The 20,494-nt window shown below is 34.5% G+C and overlaps 1 protein-coding gene across 1 annotated transcript; it reads right to left on the bottom strand.

Annotated features, from left to right (window-relative positions):
- Positions 1-10,920: 10,920 nt before the first annotated feature.
- LOC134272058 (neural-cadherin-like) lies at positions 10,921-20,488 on the bottom strand (the record flags this gene model as incomplete). The annotated part of the gene is made up of 10 exons (XM_062754294.1): positions 10,921-12,243; positions 12,636-12,740; positions 12,914-13,042; positions 13,289-13,539; positions 13,644-13,836; positions 18,467-18,761; positions 18,971-19,149; positions 19,295-19,487; positions 19,720-19,947; positions 20,150-20,488. Coding segments are annotated over 10 exons (2,169 nt in total), but the record flags the coding sequence as incomplete, so codon positions are not given.
- Between the last annotated feature and the right edge of the window lie 6 nt (positions 20,489-20,494).

The following is a 20,494-nucleotide window of genomic DNA, read 5'->3' as shown; positions in this document are numbered from 1 at the left end:
ACAATATATGATAAAATTTTGATCACAAGACCTTTCATTTGATATCAAGAAAATGGGGCTGACCCCTCAAATTAGGGGCTCATAGGAGCCAAAAGTCTTTTATCTATAACTCTCTAACGATCTATATTTTGTTATACATTACTGAAGCAAAAGTATTTATCTTACCGATTTGCAACAATATATGATGATATTTTAATAATATATTACGTAATTAGGGGTCACAAGGGGCCAGAATGTCACATCTTTGACGCTTTATATCTCAAAAGGGGGAATATTTTGATAAGCAATATTGAACAAAAGATGGTCAGAATAATATTCTAAACAATATGCATACTTTGAATTTTTGTAAAACGGCCCCATTAAGGACTTGTAGGAGTGGCCCCTAAATATTTCCATTTAACATATCTCCACAACAAAAAGAAATCTCTGAATAATTGTTGAACAAAAAATCTTCAAAATCACAAGACCTTTCATTTAATATCAAGAAAAAAGGGCTGACCCCTCAAATAAGGGGCTCAGAGGGGCCAAAATTCTCTTATTTATAACTCTCTAATGATCAATATTTTGTTATACATTACTGAGGCAAAAGTATTCATCTTAACGATTTGCAACAATATATGATAATATTTTTATCATATGTTACGTAATTAGGGGTCGCAAGGGACCAAAATGCTATATTTTTTATGCTTTATATCTCGAATAGGGGGAGTATTTTCATAAGCCTTATCAAACAAAAGATGTTCAGTATATCGTGATAAAAATGAGAAACTTTAACTTTAACTAGGGAAAACTCAATGTCATTCTCTTTAAACAAAAATCTCAGTCAAAATCACATCTCATCTTATCTAGAAATTCAACGGAAGACCTACTCGTTGCTCGCAACGAGATCTCATCTAGTCCACTTTTATTATTCTTTTTTTCTTACCGATTTTGTGCACGCTATTTCTCAAGAACGGCTCGATGGATTTCCATGAAACTTTCAGGACTTATGTTACATTACTTGAACCTTATGCATTTTTTTTCGATTTGATGACGTCACTTCCGGTTTGGAGATATTGCCGATTTTATGATTTTTGAAAGGTCAGTTTGTCCGCAGACTTTCTCAATAATGGCTCAAGATAGAAACTTGAAACTTTCAGGTATGATAGACCAAAGTCTATAGATATGTACAACGTATTTCATTTTAATTGGAAGTGACGAACGTCGGCGCTCGCTTTGGCCCGAAAATAGTCGTATCGCGAATTTCAAATTTCATAACACCTTTTCTACGATATCTTTTTACCTGGAAATATTTTGTTAAAATATATAGAACAAAAGAAGTGTAGAATTCCAAGATCTTACAAATGATATCTTGAAATAGGGGCTGGCCCCTAAAATGAGGGGCCTAGAGGGGCCAAAAGTTTTTTCTTTATATCTCAAAAAGTATCGAGAATTTGTAATACGTCAAAGTAGCAAAGTTGTACAAAATGTCGAGCTTTATCTACTGCAGTCGTCAAAATACGTCCGGCGTCGTCACTTCCGGTGAAAACGGAAGCAGTCGGAAAACGCATATTTTTGCCGTTCTTGATAAGTTTTTGGATAACATATGTCTCTGGGAGCATAAAAATTAATTTTTCGCCCGCAGCATCACTTCCGGCCAAACCGGAAGTAGCCAAAAATAGCTAATTTTGGAGGTTTTTGATGCAAAATTGAAATTATATAGTCACTGAAGATGACATAGCTCATTGCTTTCTTTATTTATGTCACTTCCAGCACTTCCGGTCAAAACTGGACGGAAGACCTTCTCGTTGCTTTGCAACGAGCTTTGCTCTAGTTCTATACTATAATTACCAAATGCGTGCAAAACGGGAACACACCCTTCCCTATGCCATTGCAAGTGGTTGTGACTTTTAAAGGGGGGTATAATAAAAAAAATATCAATACGATTTTGTAAAGTTGCATGTCTCTCATCTATATTTTACATTATCCAAAAAATCAAATTATAAACTATAAATTCTGTAGGAAAACCCAAAAACTAACACAATATATGCAGTTGGGTAGGACAGATTTTTTTTTTTGAAAATGCAGTTGGTTATGTTGGGTTGAAAACAGAAACATGTTTTAAAATCGATATTTTCACATCTGATATAAAACAATGAAAATGTTTTAACAAGATACCCATGGGCTTTAAAGGTCACCTGAGCATCAAGTAGCAACGATTGAATTTAAATCATGTTTAAACCAAGGCCATTATAATAAGGATTTTGAAAGAAGTGCCTTTGCTCATCATAACTATATGCCAATTACTTAATACTCAATAAGAAGAGTAAGGGAACAAAAATTGTTTTAACTAATTAGTAATAACCAGTAATCCCTTACCCCACAGGAATCTTGGCCAAACATTTCACAAATTTGGAAGAGACACCCTTGCTCATCATAAATGTTTGATTACACAAAGGAGCAGATGTCAAAGCATCAATTCATTTTTAGTATATACAGTGCAGGGAACTAATTTTGTTACATAAACCAGCATCAGGATCAGCATAAGTAGGATCAGGATAGAACTAGCATCAGCATCAGCATTTAAAAAAACAGCATTACTTGGATCAGCATCAGCAAGCAAAGGATAGAACTAGCATTGACCAAAGTGAAAACAGATTAAGGAAAGTCATTTAATACAAATTACAAATAAAAATTACCCCCAAAATTAATTTTAATGGCTTAAAATAGCGATGCTGTTTTTGAATTATCTACTTCCGGCAGGATAATCCTACTTTCGGTAGCATTACTAGCATTGTCCTAGTTTCAAACCACCATCAGGATAAGGATCAAACCAGGATCAGGATAAGGATAACTAGCATCAAAATCAGCAAGCAAAGGAAGCATCAAAATCAGCAAGCATAGGAAGCACCAAAATCAGCATTGATGCTGTAACAAAATTATTTCCCTGTACTGTAATTAGAAACCCCCTCTATGGTACCCCTGATCATGCCGTCTTGGAATTCACAATTCTGGAAGAGGCAGCCTTGCTCATCATAACTACTGTAGTTCATCTGCTTAAGAGCCAGTCCGCGAGAAAACCATGCAGAACTGTCCAAATCGAAGGTTGTCATATCTTAATGAAATTTGGTGGGTAGTTAGTCTTTATAACATGTTATTAAAAATGACAAAAAAATTCCCATCATTCAACATGGCAGCCGTAGGCAGCGCCACCTCCTTTTTGCATATTTAAGTGCAAATGCACTTAAAAAATTCAAGAAAATTGGAAAAATTCACATTTGATTTATTCTACTCAAAATTAAATTTGCATTTCAATTAAGGTATTTTTAAGTAACATAAGAGTATGTTCTTTCAAAATTGACATTTATCATAATCAAATGTGCAATATATCAAAGGGCAGACAACTCTTGAAAATTGGCATGATGCCAATTTTCAAGAATTGCGCAAAGTATTACAAATTTAATGCCCCAAATCTTCCAAGACCAATCTTTGAAATTCATTTTTTTTTATTTTATTGTACAAATATAACTCTTAACATTATCTTTGCAAAATATTGAGCTTGGGAAATAATAAATAATTGAGATATGGGGATTTATAATTAAGATTGAAAAATATATAATTAAAAATTAAATACAACTAAATTGTCAGAAATTACCCCTTATATGAGGATAAGTATTTTGCCAATTGTTAAGAAATGAAAAAAAGACAAAGCATAATATATTGCATTGGCTAACTTGTAATTTTTTTTTCAACAATCATATGAATATATATGTTCCTAACGTTTTGTAAGTTACTTTCTTTTTAATTAATTAAAGTGAAATTACAAGTAACGGTATTTAAATTCAAACGGACTCTATTTCAGTATCATTCATATAAATTTTGAGACTTGAACATATAAAATATGAGCCTTCCGTAAGTTGTTTGCTTTCTGCCAAATTATAAAAATACTGACAGGAGATGTTATACAAAAAACTCCATAAAGGAGTTTAAGAAAATGAAAGATGCTGGAGTTTACTTTTATCCCACCTCCCGAATCAAACAATTATTTTTTTTTTCACTTGGTAAATTCTTTTCAGGTAAGTTTAATTTTAACCCCTCCCCCAACCCTTTCAAAATCGTTTCTCCGTCACTGCTATGACTGCGATTTTTGTGCATACATGTATGAGATTTTATGATTATGTATTAATCAACTTGAATTAAATAATGGGGGATTGAATTTATAAAATATACATTGTTTATAAATTTGTGTATTTAAGATGATTTTATCTATTAAAAAAATGTTTTTCTTTCCGTTTTCCGATCTTCGTTTTAGCAACACATAATCATAGTTCTACGAATCGGCTTCCAAAAAAAAAAAAGATCATGTACATGTAATAATGATGATTATAAAAGAAATGTGTGAAAAGGAATAATAACTAGCTCCTGTTTAGATATATGTATCGCAACTATTAAATATGACATAAATCACTGCATGCGTGCGCAGTGTACATATATGTGTACATGTATATGCGTGCAAGTCCATATTTACCCATGTATGATAAAAGGATCAACACTGGTCAAGCTACTTATTTAACTAATCACAGCTTTTCCATTTCATAATTTTCATAGGTCACTTGCATGTAAAGAAAACCGATTTTATATAAAAAAAAAAATATCGGGCATATAACAAGTATGCAGGTGTGCAATTTCTTCAGTTGCGGTCATGCACATGATACATGTACGTGATTCGAAATACCCTAAACTGTAGGGGGCTACAAATGCGGTTGTAACATGTACATTTTTGAGATGTAATAAAGAATTATTAATGCTTATAAAAGCTCATAAAATTGCCGTTCTATCAATCCCTATTATGCTAGATTTCATCCACCAACAACGCCACAACATTGATGAGAAATATTCTGCAACGTTTAAACATGGAAATTTTCTACGAGAAGGATAGCAAATTAACGAATTAATTAAGGTAAATTACCGAGTGTCGCAAAATGCGGGGTGATTCGAAATACCCTAAATGACTGAATATGAATTCAGTCTTTTATCATGTTTGTCGCCAGTTTTAACTTTGCACTGCAAACTAGCAAAGTTTTGGCTGCAGTAACGACTCATGTTTTCTTGGGGTGGGGGGGGGGGGGGGATAGTACCCTCTCCCGAATAATTTTGCCAATATTTATTGTGGAGGGTCCTATATCGATGAGGTACCTAAATTGGTGGCATCTCCTTTTGAGCTGATGATTTTTAATGGGAGATCTGACTTTATCAATACTACTGTTTGCAGTCGACTGTAAAGTTTTACATGACGTCACGATCTAGTTGACAGCTGCTCTCAAGGTAAATTGTACACGCCTCCTAAACGCAAGCTTTACGACTGGAACGCTCTCTCCTATCCCTGATTGGTTGCTCGTGCAACAGACTATATCCTTGTCAATGTTGATAATCTGAGTCGACCAATCACGTGAATTGTTTACGCTGGATGCATCTGACGAAAAAGATCGTGAAAAAATGTGAAACTTTACAGTTAGCTGCAAACAATAGTATACGAATGTTACGTAACACATGCAATGTAGAATTAAAAATATGCCGAGGAATGACGGTGTTTGGTTAAAGCCATATATGGCGTAACTGATCAAAAAAATATATTTTTGAAAAATACAAAATTAAGTAAAGAAATATAGTCGATACATTTAAATTAAACCTTTTCATACAATTCTGAACGCGGAGAAAACCTCGTTTCATCTGAAACGTAAACAATTTACATGTAGATTGAAATTACCAATTATTTTTGAATTTGTTGAGAGTATGCAATCAAATACTGGTACCTGTTTGTATTCTTATATTTTCTCAATTGATGACAAAACAAGTTGTTAAGACACTAAGAAAAATATGTACGTTTATATTGAAAATATATGATTTTAGTTAGTGAGTCCTCCATCACTTATTTCATTATTACATGTTTCATATGTGTTTTTCTTTTCCTTTTCATATTTTGATTATGTATATCATATACTTGTACCTCTGACCTGAAGTTTATTCTTCATTGTCTTTATTGACCTGAAATGGTTTGACTGAATAAAATGATCTCAAACTTGAACGGCTTCAGGTGCCTTAAACAAAATATCAAATGTATATTTTGATTAAAAATATGTTACTGTTTGATTTAATTTCCTAAAATAACCATGACATACATGTAGATTCCCTGAGGACAGAACCCTATAGGGACAGAACCCTACAGAAAACATAGCTACTACATGTATAATGCCCAAAATAAAAAAAACATATGATGACCTTTTATTTTTTTTTCACTTTAGTATGGAATTCTTGGTAGTTGATAATGTAGATTGTCCCCCCTCCCCCACACTGTAATTTCTTTCTCTGGGCCTGTTATTTGTTTATTCAAGCTTAGTTGTTGTTTCTTTCTTACATTCAAATATTTTAAAATAATTTTTTCCTCTTTCATAGTGCAATAATGCTCCACAACAACTCCCTAGATGAAGAAAAAATGCTCATACATGACTTCTTTCCATATTGACATACCTGTCACTTTTTACCCAACAAGAGGCCCACGGGCCTTATAGGTCACCTGAGCATTATGCAACAACTTTCCAGTTACAGTGTATTGAATTTGATTCCTGTTTTAAGCCAGATGCTATATGGCATTCACAATTTTGAAAGAGGCACCATTGATCATCATAACAATACACTTTACAGTTGCTTAGCTTGGTAACTGAATACCCATACGCAGGGATAGGGAACAAAAAGGCACTCCAAGTAATCAGTAATATTCAGCAATAATTAGTAGTGCCCCTTACACAGTGACATAAACCCCTGACCCTAGGTCCAAACATTGCACAAATTTTTAAAAGGCACCCTTAAAATTGCCTATCAAAAAAATAAATAAATATTTCATAAATACAAACGAGCAGATTTCAAACAATAAATTCATTTTCAGTATAAAAGCAGAGCCCCCCCCCCACCCAACCCCTGACCATGGGGGCTTAAAATACACAATTCTGCAAGATTAGGGCCCTTGCTCATCATAACTATATAGGTAGTTCATCTACTTCATACCCAGAGACAGAGAAGAAAATTTAACGAATTTTCACTATAAAACCAATAGAACCCCGGCCTAACACCAGAACCCTTGACCCTGGGACCATAAAATTCACAATTTTTGTTGAGGCACTCTTGCTCATCATTACTATGCACTTAGTAAGTTTATTAAATACCTAGGAGCAGAGAAGAAGATTTTCAAAGAATTCATGTATTTTCACTATATAATCAATAGAGCCCCCCCCCCCCCCCCCAACACCAGAACCCTTGACCCTGGGGCCATAAAATTCACAATTTTGGTAGAGGCACTATTTCTCATCATAACTATGCACTCAGTTTATTTAATACCTAGGAGCAGAGAAGAAGATTTTCAAAGAATTCATGTATTTTCACTATATAATCAATAGAGCCCCCCCCCACCCCCCAACACCAGAACCCTTGACCCTGGGGCCATAAAATTCACAATTTTGATAGAGACACTCTTTCTCATTATAACATTGCACTTCATTAGCTTATTGAATACCTAGGAGCAGAGAAGATGATTTTAAAAGAATGTATTTTCACTATATAATCAATAGAGCCTCTCCCCCCAACACCAGAACCCTTGACTCTGGGGCCATAAAATTCACAATTTTGGTAAAGCCACTCTTGCTTATCATTACTATGCACTTAGTTAGTTTTTTAATACCTAGGAGCAGAGAAGAAGATTTTCAAAGAATTCATGTATTTTCACTATATAATCAATAAAGCCCCCCCATACACTAGAACCCTTGACCCTGGGGCCATAAAATTCACAATTTTGGTAGAGGCACTCTTTCTCATCATAACTATGCTATAAGTTAGTGTTTTTTTTTCTAAGTAGTTTTAAAGTAGTTTTTCAAAGAATTCATGTATTTTCACTATATAATCAATAGACCCCCCCCCCCCACACCAGAACCCTTGACCCTGGGGCCATAAAATTCACAATTTTGGTAGAGGCACTCTTGCTCATCATAACTATGCACTTAGTTAGTTTATTTAATACCTAGGAGCAGAGAAGAAGATTTTCAAAGAATTCATGTATTTTCACTATATAATCAATAGAGCCCCCCCCCCCCCCAACACCAGAACCCTTGACCCTGGGGCCATAAAATTCACAATTTTGGTAGAGGCACTCTTGCTCATCATAACTATGCACTTAGTTAGTTTATTTAATACCTAGGAGCAGAGAAGAAGATTTTCAAAGAATTCATGTATTTTCGCTATATAATCAATAGAGCCCCCCCCCCCCCCCCCCAACACCAGAACCCTTGACCCTGGGGCCATAAAATTCACAATTTTGGTAGAGGCACTCTTGCTCATTATAAATATGTACTTAGTTGGTTTATCTTATACCCAGGAGCACAGAAGAAGATTTTCAAAGAAATAATGCATTTTCACAGTATACTTACTTAGCCCCGCCCTAGCACTAGAACCCCTGATCCCAGGGCCATGAATTTCACAAATTTGGTAGAGGACTCAATGCTGATTACAATCATGCAAATAGTTTGACTGCTTGATGTCCAGGACTAAAGAAGAAGATTTTTAAAGATTGCATTATTTTTAGTGGTTTTGGCCCAACCCCTCAGGCCCCAGGGGGGCAGGGATCATGAAATTCACAATTTTTGTTTCCCTTCACCCATAGATGCTTTGTGCCAAATTTGGCTGAAATTGGTTCAGTGGTTGTAGAGAAGAAGCTGAAAATGTTTAAATGTTAACACACGACGCACGACGGACGACGACGGACGACGACGGACGAAAACGGATAGCAATAGGTCACCTGAGTTTACTCAGGTGACCTAATAATACAAAAGAGTTCCAACAAGGGGAGATAACAATTTAACTCCAGCAAATTGGTAACAAGGGGCTAAAATAAGCAAAAGAAAGTTATATGAAGTATTCAAATCAGTTATTCCTCTTCTAAAAAATATATCAGATTAAGAATCTTCTTTTTTTATTTAAATATCATAGAAATAATCCAAAATATGGTAAAAGTCTGTTATTTAAAATATTTGAAATTGTAGCAAAATATGGTATTTCAAAGTTAATTTACATCATGTAGATATTATTTCCCAAGCTCAATATTTTAATACAGAGTAGGCCTTAGATCATTCTTAAAGTAACAATTAATTTAATTTATTTTCAGCCTTGGTCTTGAGAGAAATGAGCATCTAAAAATGGCTAAAAAATCATACTCATTTATTTAGGATCTATAAATAGACGTGCCAAAAATAAAATATTTATTTGAATTAAGTTTTTCCTCATTGATTGTGTTAATTGGACCATGACTTTGAAAATAAAGCAAAATTTGAAAGTAAACTGATGACAAAGGTAACTTTTTGACTTGATCAATTTGTATACATTTTCCATTAAATTTTGTGTGATTTTCGACAAATATGCAAACGAGCTGTTACTAAAAATAGATGCAGGGTTCAACATTTTTTGGTGGATATTCTGACTTCTACCTTTAAGTAGAAAATTTTAAGCCACTTAAAATTCCCAAGTTGCAACCTTCCATTTGGACGATTTTTTGAATTTTGCATGGTTTTCTCGCGGACTGGCTCTTAATACCAAGGTGCAGATGTGAAGATTTCACCCATAGATTGCTTTGTGCAAAAATTGGTTTAGATTTAGTTAATACAGAGAAGAAGCTGAAAATGTACAAATCTTAGCACACGTCATGACAACAGATGACAATGAATAGTAAATGGTCACCTGAGTGGCTCAGGTGACCTAAAATATGCAGGAAAACTAAATGGGAAAGAAAGACAATGAGGAAACCAACACAGCTTCCCCTTTAGTTTTACCAGTAGGGGACTAAAACATGAAGGATGGAAACTTATTTCTCAGTAGTCTATAGTGCAAAATCAATCATAATCTGGCTTAGAGAAAAAAAAGTTTGGTATTGCAATGTGTATTGTTGTATACATACAAATGGTTGTGGTGTGGGCATGTTTACCTCCACTCTGGTACCTGGAGAAACCTTGTGTCTTTATCTAGCCAAGAGGAAAACCTTGTACAAACAAACACTCAAATAATAGAGAGGTTGAGATCTTAAACTTGTACGCGTACGTGTACTTGTACATATTTTGACGTACACGTACACGTTTTTTAAAATTTGTCTGTTGAGATTTTTATGACGTGTAACATGTACGTGTACACCGCGATCAGTGTCTCTGTTTCAACTATTTCGAAGGTTTTTTGTCGTCAGTTAGTAAACAAGACTTGATGAAAATAAGTGCTCGTGAAAGTAAACATCCCATATAATGTATAACAATCACATTTTAACACTTAAATTGGCTAATTTTTATTATTAAAGCTACACGTTTTCACTTACGTGTAGATTCCATTCTACAAGTTTTACGAACGTGTAGCAATCTTGACGTCACTAAAATTGATGACGTAATACACACAGAATTTAGGTTATTCCCCTGCTAGACGTACCCGTACACGTACACGTTTGAAATCTCAACCTCTCTATTATCTCATGATTAATGTTGAAAAAATTTATTTTACTAAAATATTTTCACAATAATTTACATATTGAACAATACTGAATAAAAAAAAATATTATGACTTTTAACTACAAAAAATATCAGTGATGATGCATGAAAAAAATCTGGCACAACCTTATAGAAAAGATAAGTCTTTTGATATGTTTATACATGTATACTGGAATGTAACCTAGTGAAAACCTAAACAAAATGATGTGGGATTTCTACTGAAAAAAATAATACCACAACCATAATGTGATGTCACAGGAGTCTGAAGTTTTTATCATCAAAAAAAAAAAATCCGGAAAAAAATTTTCCTACCCTTTACTAAAAAAAACCGTTAAGGGTAGGAAAATTTTTTTCCGGATTTTTTTTTTTTTTTTTTTTTTTCTTTTTTTTTTTTTTTACGATAAAAACTTCAGACTCCTGTGGTGATGTATAGGAATTGGTCAAGATGTACAAAAGTTTAACAAAATTAGGCAATGGATTTTTGAAAAGAATGACATGCAGATTAAATCTAATACACTTGTGTAAATAGCTTACTTTCAAACATGTAAAAAATGTTCATCAAATACACTACACTCTACCTGCAAGAATTTGTGATTTTAAAAAAATACATTCATTTTTTACTCTCAGACTCATACAAGACAATGAATGAGAAATTTTACTTAGGCTAGCACTGATAAATTATATACAAAAGATAAAAGACAATACATGATTATCACAGTATGTTTACAGTGTTACCATGATGATGACCCACACAACTGTGATCTTTTACACATGACCCCCATTAGTGTCAAAAGAGACAGTTTGACTGATTAACACAAGAATACAAATAACTCAGCCATTCATAATGGACTGTACAAAACAATATAAAAACGCTATAAAACGTTTATAGATGTTAAGTTTGATCTGCATTAGAATCTCATGATTAATGTATAAATGGTTACAATATCAAATGAGTATTTTATAATCTAAACGCAAAAGTGCATATTCTTCAAATTTAAATCAAACTATGTTTAATCAATCTAATTTTTTTAATATGTTGATTTTGTAGGTAATTCCTGATTTAGTATAAATTTCAGAGTATTAAATCCTTGTTAGGCATGATTTTTCTATATTAATATAACTACATGTAATTCATGTATATCAATACAAAAGATGCTTATAACTGAATCAAAATTCTTAATTCATTATAACTACATAAAAATTCTTCATTGATCATTACTTCATAATAAAAATTCCAAATTGATTATAATTGCATCAAAATTTTAAGTTGATTATAACTGCATCAATGTGCCAATTTTCAATACAGGATATTCTGACCGCTACCTGTACTGTCGGTTCTCAAGATTACATTTCATCGTATCCTTTTTCACCATTTTACAGTTATTCTACATATTCAGGTATTTCATTTTTCTTGCATAATTGTAAAATTTCCCATTGCCTAATCAGTCTGAATCATCCTCATAATTATTGTACATGTCCGCTAACTTGGAGAATTTAGGTCCCCACTCGTTGAGGAAGTCGTAATCCTGGTCCCCTCCCGATGACGTCGTGTTTAGAGAACTCAGTGAGCCGGCATCACTTCCCTCCCCCTCGTACTCAAAGTCATGAAGCGTGTCGTGGGGCGGGGCATCAGGGTCATTGTTTGTATCGTCAAGGCGATCCGTGATAAAGTCCCCTACTGTACCTCCTGGTGGTCCAGCTGTGTAAACAAACAGAGGAATTATAGACTCAGCTAGTACGTCATCATACAATACAGGATTACAATATGTTGTCAAACATTCCTGTACCTGTACATAAAATAGCAAGCTTCATATTTTAGCAGCTTTGGCGCAAACTTAGAATTCTTGAATAAATACGTTTAGTGCTTTTTTTTCTACATGTACTATATGACGTGTTGGTGTGAAGTGCTTTAATTCATGAATATACCAACAACTTAATACCAAGTTATTGCAGTAAATTTTGAATATGCCAATGTATGTACATATACAGTACATTGAATAATAACAAGAATGAGCTTCTAACGTGTTGTATGTTGCTTTCATTGATAATAAATGTATGGATATGCGATATAAATATAAGATTGTGACATACATTTAAGAGGCCTGCTGTGGGTGGCCATGATTGGTTTATCCATCCTTGTCATGTCCGCGGGTTTCCTCAGTCTATTTATATCGTATCCCTCGTGATCATCTTCACCTGTCATAGAAAAAAGTTCATTTCATTGATCTGTTCAATTTCTTAACTCACAGTGTACAAAATACAATGAAAATTTTATTTTGAATAAGTGTCAAAATAAACTTTCAATTTAAATATATATATGTATTAAATCAATAATATTTAATCTGCACTTCCATGCACATCTCTCTTACCCGCCCCATCCTCGTCGTAATCTACGATGTTCTCGCGGATGTCGTAGTCGTCTTTTTCGTAGTTCATGATGTTCTCCTGATCTTGTGCCTTGCGGCGTCTGATGTAGTAGGCCAGAATAATCGCCACAACTACAAAAGGACAATGTGGTTTTAAAGGAGTCATCATATTTATAATCAGTAATACTTATGTACAAATAACTAAAATGCCATTTTAAAGTACCAAGACACATAGATAAATAAAAACATTAGTGTGGTTTTCAGTTCTCTTTAGAATATTGCAATAAAATGATAATGTCAAAATTGAAAAGTTTTAAACAAGCCCTAAATGATACAAGCAGATATTCAAACTAAGAGAGCCCCAAGAGGCTAACTCACCAATAAGCAGCAGGATCAAAATAACAGCCAGGACAATGATCCAAACCGAGCTAGAAGCTTCCGTCACCACGATTGGCTCTTTGTACACGTTACACAGACGACCACTCATTTTGGGAGCACAGTTACAGTAATAACCAAACTCTGTGTTATCTTTATCTGACACACAGGTGGCCAGGTGGTGGCAGGGAGAATTCTGACAGTAGTCTATAAATACACAGTTGCCGCTGATCTCCTGGTGGTGAGGGGGGCACCTGTTAAAGGGAGGTAATACAGTATAGATTTATAAGGATTCGCCTGAAAAAAAACAAAATCTGAATTAATATAAACTCTCCTAAATGACAGATAAATTACTTACACACACTTATGCATGCCCCAGAGAGGGATACAGATTTTTCCGTTCATTCCACATATATTTCCCGCGCAGTCATCACGAGTACAGTTGTTCGTTGTTTGTGCCTCTGCCACCATCTTGATGTCGTTATTCTGGTTATTCTCTGAGGCAGTCATCGGGAACCACTTCATGTCCATACGGATGTCATTCAGACAGGCTGAAATATCCAAAACATAGATACAATGTCTAACACCAAATTCTTACATGTGTTATTATCTCAAAACATTCCTTCTGCAAATATTCAAAGAAGTTGAATATGAAATGTTATATAAAACAATAAGTATTTAAAAATAAGTATAAAAACTAGAGTCGAGCTCCTTGCAAAGCAACGAGTAGGTCTTCTGTTGGAGCTATGGACAGGATGTACCGACCTTGGGTCAAGGTCACTGCACTTTCTTATGTGAACAACCTTTCTTCTCAGTATGAGCCTCCAGTGAATTTTAATTACAAAGTTATGCTTAAACATTTTTTTCTCTGTCAGTGACCTAGATTTGCTAGAAAGACCTTTGATCAGGGTCATGACACAACCTCCAATCATAAGTAATCTATGTTTCAAGTAAGAGCCTCCAATGATTTTCATTTACTAATTCATAGCATGGGAAAGAAAATATTTTTTTTCTGTCAGTGACCTTGATCTTAACAGAATTGGCTTTGTGTCAAGACAAACCTTCAATCTGAAACAACTTTTAGTGATTCAAAATTCATAACTCTGACAGGAATTTTACAACTTTTCTGCCATTGGCCCTGAATTTGTTAAAATGGCCTTATTTTAAGTCATCTAAATTTTATCAAGTATGAACTTAAACAAAAATTGTCCAAATTGAAATGATACTATTTTTGGAGTCACAATCATAGAAAATTCCTTTTGTCACAAACAATCTCTGTATCAAGTATTAGCAAACAAATATTCTCGATTACATATAAATTACTGCGACTAAACATTTATTCTTTCTTCAGTGATCTTGAATTTGCCATAATATTGCCTTGATTCATGACACATCCTAGGATCATTATAGCCTGGCCTTCTAGGAAAAACTTTGAGGGACAGACAGACATCTGGACAGTTAAACAGACAATTTAATTCCCAACCCATCCACCCTACCCCCTAAAATACTCAATCACTTTGTGGGGGAAACTCTGGTCATGATTTGAAAACAGAAAAGAAAGTAATTTTTTTTATATCAGGAATCTTTCATAAGTATAGTTTCTCATTCTTGCCCAGAGGTTCATAAAAATAATATTTTAAAACGACCCCTTCTTATTTAACTAACCATTTTCTTCATTATCTTCATTTTATATCATCCAAGGTCGCCCTCATGGCGCACTGATTAGAGCGTCTGCTCTATAGTCATAAAGAAAGGAGTTCATCCTTACATTGTGGGTTTGAATCCCACTGTGGGACGTGGAGGCCTGTTCTTTGGATGAAACCGTATAAAACAAGGCCCCGTGTTGCTTAAGGTGCTGGAACGAAAAGATCCCCCTCCCCCGGTCAAAGGCCTTAAGTGCCGATTATAGGATAGTTGAAGTTCTCCACTGGCAAGTGCATGATGGCATCTCTATATGAGTGAAATATTCTTGAGAGGGATGTTAAAACACATCAATCATATCCCCCCCCCCCCAAAAAAAAAGATGATTAAGAATTTTGCCTATGAAATATTTCGGGAGGGGTGTTGAAAGTTTAGGCTACATACAACTATCAGTCCATTGAATAAGAATATTTATTTCAAACTTTGGGAAAAGGGGGTGGGGTGCATGGGGGAGTTATGGTGTATATGTAATACATTCGAGATTATTATTATTCCGTTAGACAGAAAGGCCCAAGGAGTTGTGATTTGCTGATCATGATCTAAAACACATTGACAAACCCAAACCACATGGTTTTATACACGTCCTTCAATTAATTTATTCATAATTATTTTCCTTGAAGGCGAAATGCATGGATAAAAGATAAAAGAAAATTCCTGATGTACAATAGCATCCATGCATGGACTTTAAGTACTTACATATTGTGCTTGAAGTTGAATAAAATCAACAAATAAATTTAATTTAAATAAGAAAGGGGAGTTATGTTTAATAAAATAAATTAGTCAATAATTGATACAGGGAGACTCTCTGTTAAATACGTGAATGTACTTGAACAAAATGCCTCTCTTTTGCCTTCTTTCGTACATTTATTTTTTTAAACCAGGAAAAGTAATGTGTGTTAGATATAAGTTCATAATTTTAAAGAAAATACTGAGTTATTTCGATAAACGATACAAATGGTTTGACTATGGTGCCGGATATTATTTTAATAGTTTAAATTAGGTTGTAAAGGTGTACATGATAAGTTTTTGATATTCAGTAGCTGCAGAATGTTAAATAAGTTCTTTAATTTTCGATTCTGGACATAGGATGCGAGTTTATTACTACTTACATGTACATTGTATAACTTGGTACCGAAATTTAATCATGGAACAAAATTACAATGTTAGCACACTACCGGGTATACTGATCATTTACGGGATTTGAATAAATTATTTTACAAATTAAGTTCATTGCTTTAAAATCTTGAATTATATTTTCAACTTTACTAGTATCGAACCTGTAATATAAGTATGCATTGTGCAGCACAGAAGCCACTTATGAAGTTTACACGTGCCGGAGTTAACTATCGATGTTTAATCCATTGCATTGACTATAATTCTATCCTTATGGTTGGGAAGATTCTCTTTAAAAGTTTAAAATTCGTAAAGACATGGTTAAAATCTGTGATGGAAAAAAAATGTGTTTGGGAAAATTCGTGTTGAAAATGGATTTATTTGTGTGTGAAAAGGGCAAAGCTTATGTATTTAAATCAATATTGGTTGAAGTAAAGTAACCACAGATCGCTATAGTCCTTATGCAATGAAATAAAATGAAAAGTAAAATTACACATGGAGCTAACAAACTTTTAAAAACTAAAGACTGATTAATATAATTAATGTACTGAGTACATGTAAAGTAAATGCCCAAGGGTTTTGTGCTGAAGTCAAACCTAAGACAATTTAAGATTTTTTTAAAGATTCGATTTACTTAAAGAAAATAATATTTTCCATTAAGTTTGTAAATTAGACATGTCTACCACCCGGCGAAATTAATGTCAACAAGCGATGGAAAGAATGGTTGGTCGCATAATTGTAAACAAACACAAAACCTAGATAGCTGTTTTAGTTAAAATATGTATCATGTTCAAATTTAAAACAAAGTTAAGCCAATATATTAATCTCAAATATTCGACAATAAGAATTTTCCATTAATTGTCGTGCTGTAGAAAGGTTTTAATATATCAATTATTTTGCCTACGACTGCAGGGTCAATGATTCACCGCGGAGTGTCGCTTTAGATTTCTCGGCCGCGTGTAATCGACGGATAGATTATGTAATGGTAAACACGGTTAGAATCTGTGTTCCAGGTGAATGTGGAATCGAGCAGTAAATAATGGTGTATTATTTGACTCTTTAAAAAGTTTCTATGAGATCTGGGTGTATATTGTTTTCATTTAAATTGTTTGTGTTCATTTTAAACAAAGAAAAGATACTCGTACTTCTATCACTCTCTCTCCCTCTCTCTCTCTCTTGGAAAGATCTTTATTAATAAAAAGAAAAAGTTGCCATCGAATACTCTGTACGGGAACCAAAAAAACACGTTTAAAGCCTTATCAAAAAAAAAATATGATCAGCGTTGTAAAATATTTATTACTTATGGCATGTTTATTTCAATTATACGCATAAAAAGTTCTCTTTCAATAGCAAAATGAGAACGGTGCCATGTTTACGGATCTACCTTTTTTTCTTACCATACGTAAGACTCGAACAAAATAATATTTTTATAGGATAGAAATGATATAAAGGAACAATTTATAATCGACAACCATATCAAAATATTTACCGTTTTTGAGCTATAAAGCAAAAACTCTCAAGGCCCCTAGATCCCTAATTTTAGGGGCCAGCCCCTTTCCAATGATATCAAATGAAAGCTCTTGCAAAAATGCACAACTTTTATTCAATGTGTCTTAACAAAATATTTTTAGTTTTCAAGATAAAAGGTAAAATATGTGTAATTTTTCGCTCTTTTATGCGTTCTTATTTTTTACTCCTATATAGCGCCATTTTGAATAAAGAAATTGAAAAACAAAAACTGGCATGCACAACTTCAATTCTTCTGTTATCTAAAATCAGTAGAATTTCTGCTCCAGCTTTTGTGGTCTCTGAGCCTTTATCTGGAAATGAAAGCCTATAAATTTTCATTTAAAGGGAAATAACTCAAAAGTGGGAGTACATTTTTAAAATATTAGATGGCATTCTGATAGAGTGTATGGATGTGTATAATGTCTGAAAATTTGTGCAAAATCCGTTGAGAAATGAGTGAAATATGATGCCTCAAAGTTGGCGTCTAGGAAAAGGAAAAAAAAAAGAATAATAAGAATAATCTTAATCATCAGAATCAGTAGAAGGTCTTCCGTTGGAAACGGAAGACCTTAATGATCTTTTTAATTCCAATTTTGCTGTGCTTTCATCAAACATACTTCCACAATTAAATGTGTACATGTATCTCCTTTGATCCTCAATACTCACTAACAGTTTTCTAGATCCCCCCAACCACTTACAGTTTTCTAGATCCCCAAGCACTTTCAGTTTTCTAGATCCCCATAACAAATAGATTTTTCAAGATCCCCTCCCAACACTTTTTGTTCTCTAGATCCCCCAATACTTAAGTTTTCTAGATCCCCTAACACTTACACTTTTTCTAGATCCCCGAATACTTACAGTTTTCTAGGTCTTTAGCATTGGTCTGGTCAATAGTCTTGGAGTGTTCGTAGCTGACCTCTGCTCCAGCGTATATCTGATTCTGTTTAACGGTCAGTTCCTGGTATTTAGAGTCCACACTGGTCTCAACAAACATCGGACCTTCGCCCCCGTCCTGTGATAAAACAATGCTTCGTCCTCGACGCTGGAAGTACAGGGTGTGCCAATATCCATCTGCTGCCGTGACATTAACCATCTGAAGGACTTTGTTTCCATCTCCCAAATTGTATAGAACTTGTATGACATTATCTACAATCTGTAATGAAAGGACACAAAATTCTATAGCCTTTCAGTAAAGAAATTCTTAATAGAAATAGAATTTTGGGGCAAAATATTTTTGGAATTTTATATCTTCATAACAAGAATTTTCTTGCAAAAATCTTGAAATCTGCCACTGAAACTGTATTTTACAAACATGAAATGTTAGAAATTTTAAGATGTTTTCTACAGGCCATAATACTTTACCTCAAGTTTGATGAACTCTCCGATACCCTCGCCAGTGACATGGAAAATCATGCCGTGTTTCTGTCGTGTCCGGTACATGAGCTGGACGTCCATTTTCCTCGTATTCAGACTGGCGTGGAACTGCTGCTGTAGAGCCCAGTCCATGTAACTCTTGGTCAGGAAAAACTTCTCTGTAGTCTCTGGAAAGGGAAGTGGTCAAATAAGTTAACACTGCAGTTCATTTTCTATGATTAATTTAGTAGCATTTTGTGTATAATCCAGATTTGTAGATAGCATTAATATTTTACATGCATCGTCTTTACTGAACACTAACACACAATGTACCTGTCTCACAGCTGGTGCCACGGTATCCAGGGTTACAGATACACCGCGTGGTTTGTGGGAGGGCCACCAGTTCACACTTCCCGTTCTCCCCGCATTTCTTCGTTTGATCGACAGAACCTTTGCAGGCATTATCCTCATCAGGACAGCCGTCACGACTTCCAGGGTAAAAGTTCTTAGTGTATAAGTTATACAACTGAAAGAAAGCAAGAGAAAACTTAAAAATACATTCTAAAACAAAATTTATCATCTAATTTCAATGGTCATGTAAAACTGCAAATTCAAAATAGAATTTAATAATATTCTTAATCTACTCTTCTCAAAAATACAAATATAATTTTTGATTTGTTTTGCTATCTGTCATATTTCAAAGATTGATGATTTCTATCCATCATATTTTAATGATATAAATCTGACTGTCACTGTACCTCTCCATTATGTCTCATGTTTCGTACGCAGCCTTTAAACTTCTCGTTACTGATGCCGTTGGGATATTTGGTGTCAACATAACGCCCTCCCATCTGTAGAGGTGCGTTTACATTCAAGAAGATGTTTTCACCTCGAGTTAATCCACTGCTCTCACACGGCGCTCTGTCCTGATCTTGGCCCTCAGAACTGTCAGCTGACAGACAGTGGTCTACTGTCATCGTCACAAACTACAAAACACACAGATTGTCAGAATAACACAGACAGTGGTCTACTGTCAATGTCACATACTACAAAACACAGATTGTCAGAATGATACAATGAAAAACACTTAGATCTTGACAAGAACACAGAAATACCCATTACACATCTATCATATAATGTATGTAATACAATGTTAATTTAAATAAGACCCATTTTATCTGATCCTACCTTGCCCTGCCTTGTGATATCAATCTTATGCCAGGTCCCGTCATTCAGAGGATTCATTTTCACCTGACCTTGAGAGTCCCTTCCATTCAAGGTCAAGGTCACATTTCCTGACCCATGGTCCAGGACAAGCTCTGGGTAACCCCCTGTTAACTGGAGGTACATGAAGTCCTGAGGGGCATTGGAGTCTAGGTCTGTGACGGGTCCACTATAAAGGATCAGACCGTTGGCTTTCGTGGTGATAAATTCGATGCTGGTGAGGGAGTTCTCACACTGTTTTAGGGGTTCGTAGATAGCGTATCCTGTCCCATCAAATCCCTGCTTTGTCACCTGACAACGAGGCCCATC

This window comes from Saccostrea cucullata, unplaced genomic scaffold (genome assembly GCF_032062105.1).
Source record: "Saccostrea cucullata isolate Sc308-1 unplaced genomic scaffold, CSIRO_AGI_Scuc_v1 ctg8264, whole genome shotgun sequence".
Lineage (NCBI taxonomy): Eukaryota > Metazoa > Mollusca > Bivalvia > Ostreida > Ostreidae > Saccostrea > Saccostrea cuccullata.
Note: the sequence above shows the minus strand (reverse complement) of the source record. Positions and strands in the feature narration are given on the sequence as shown.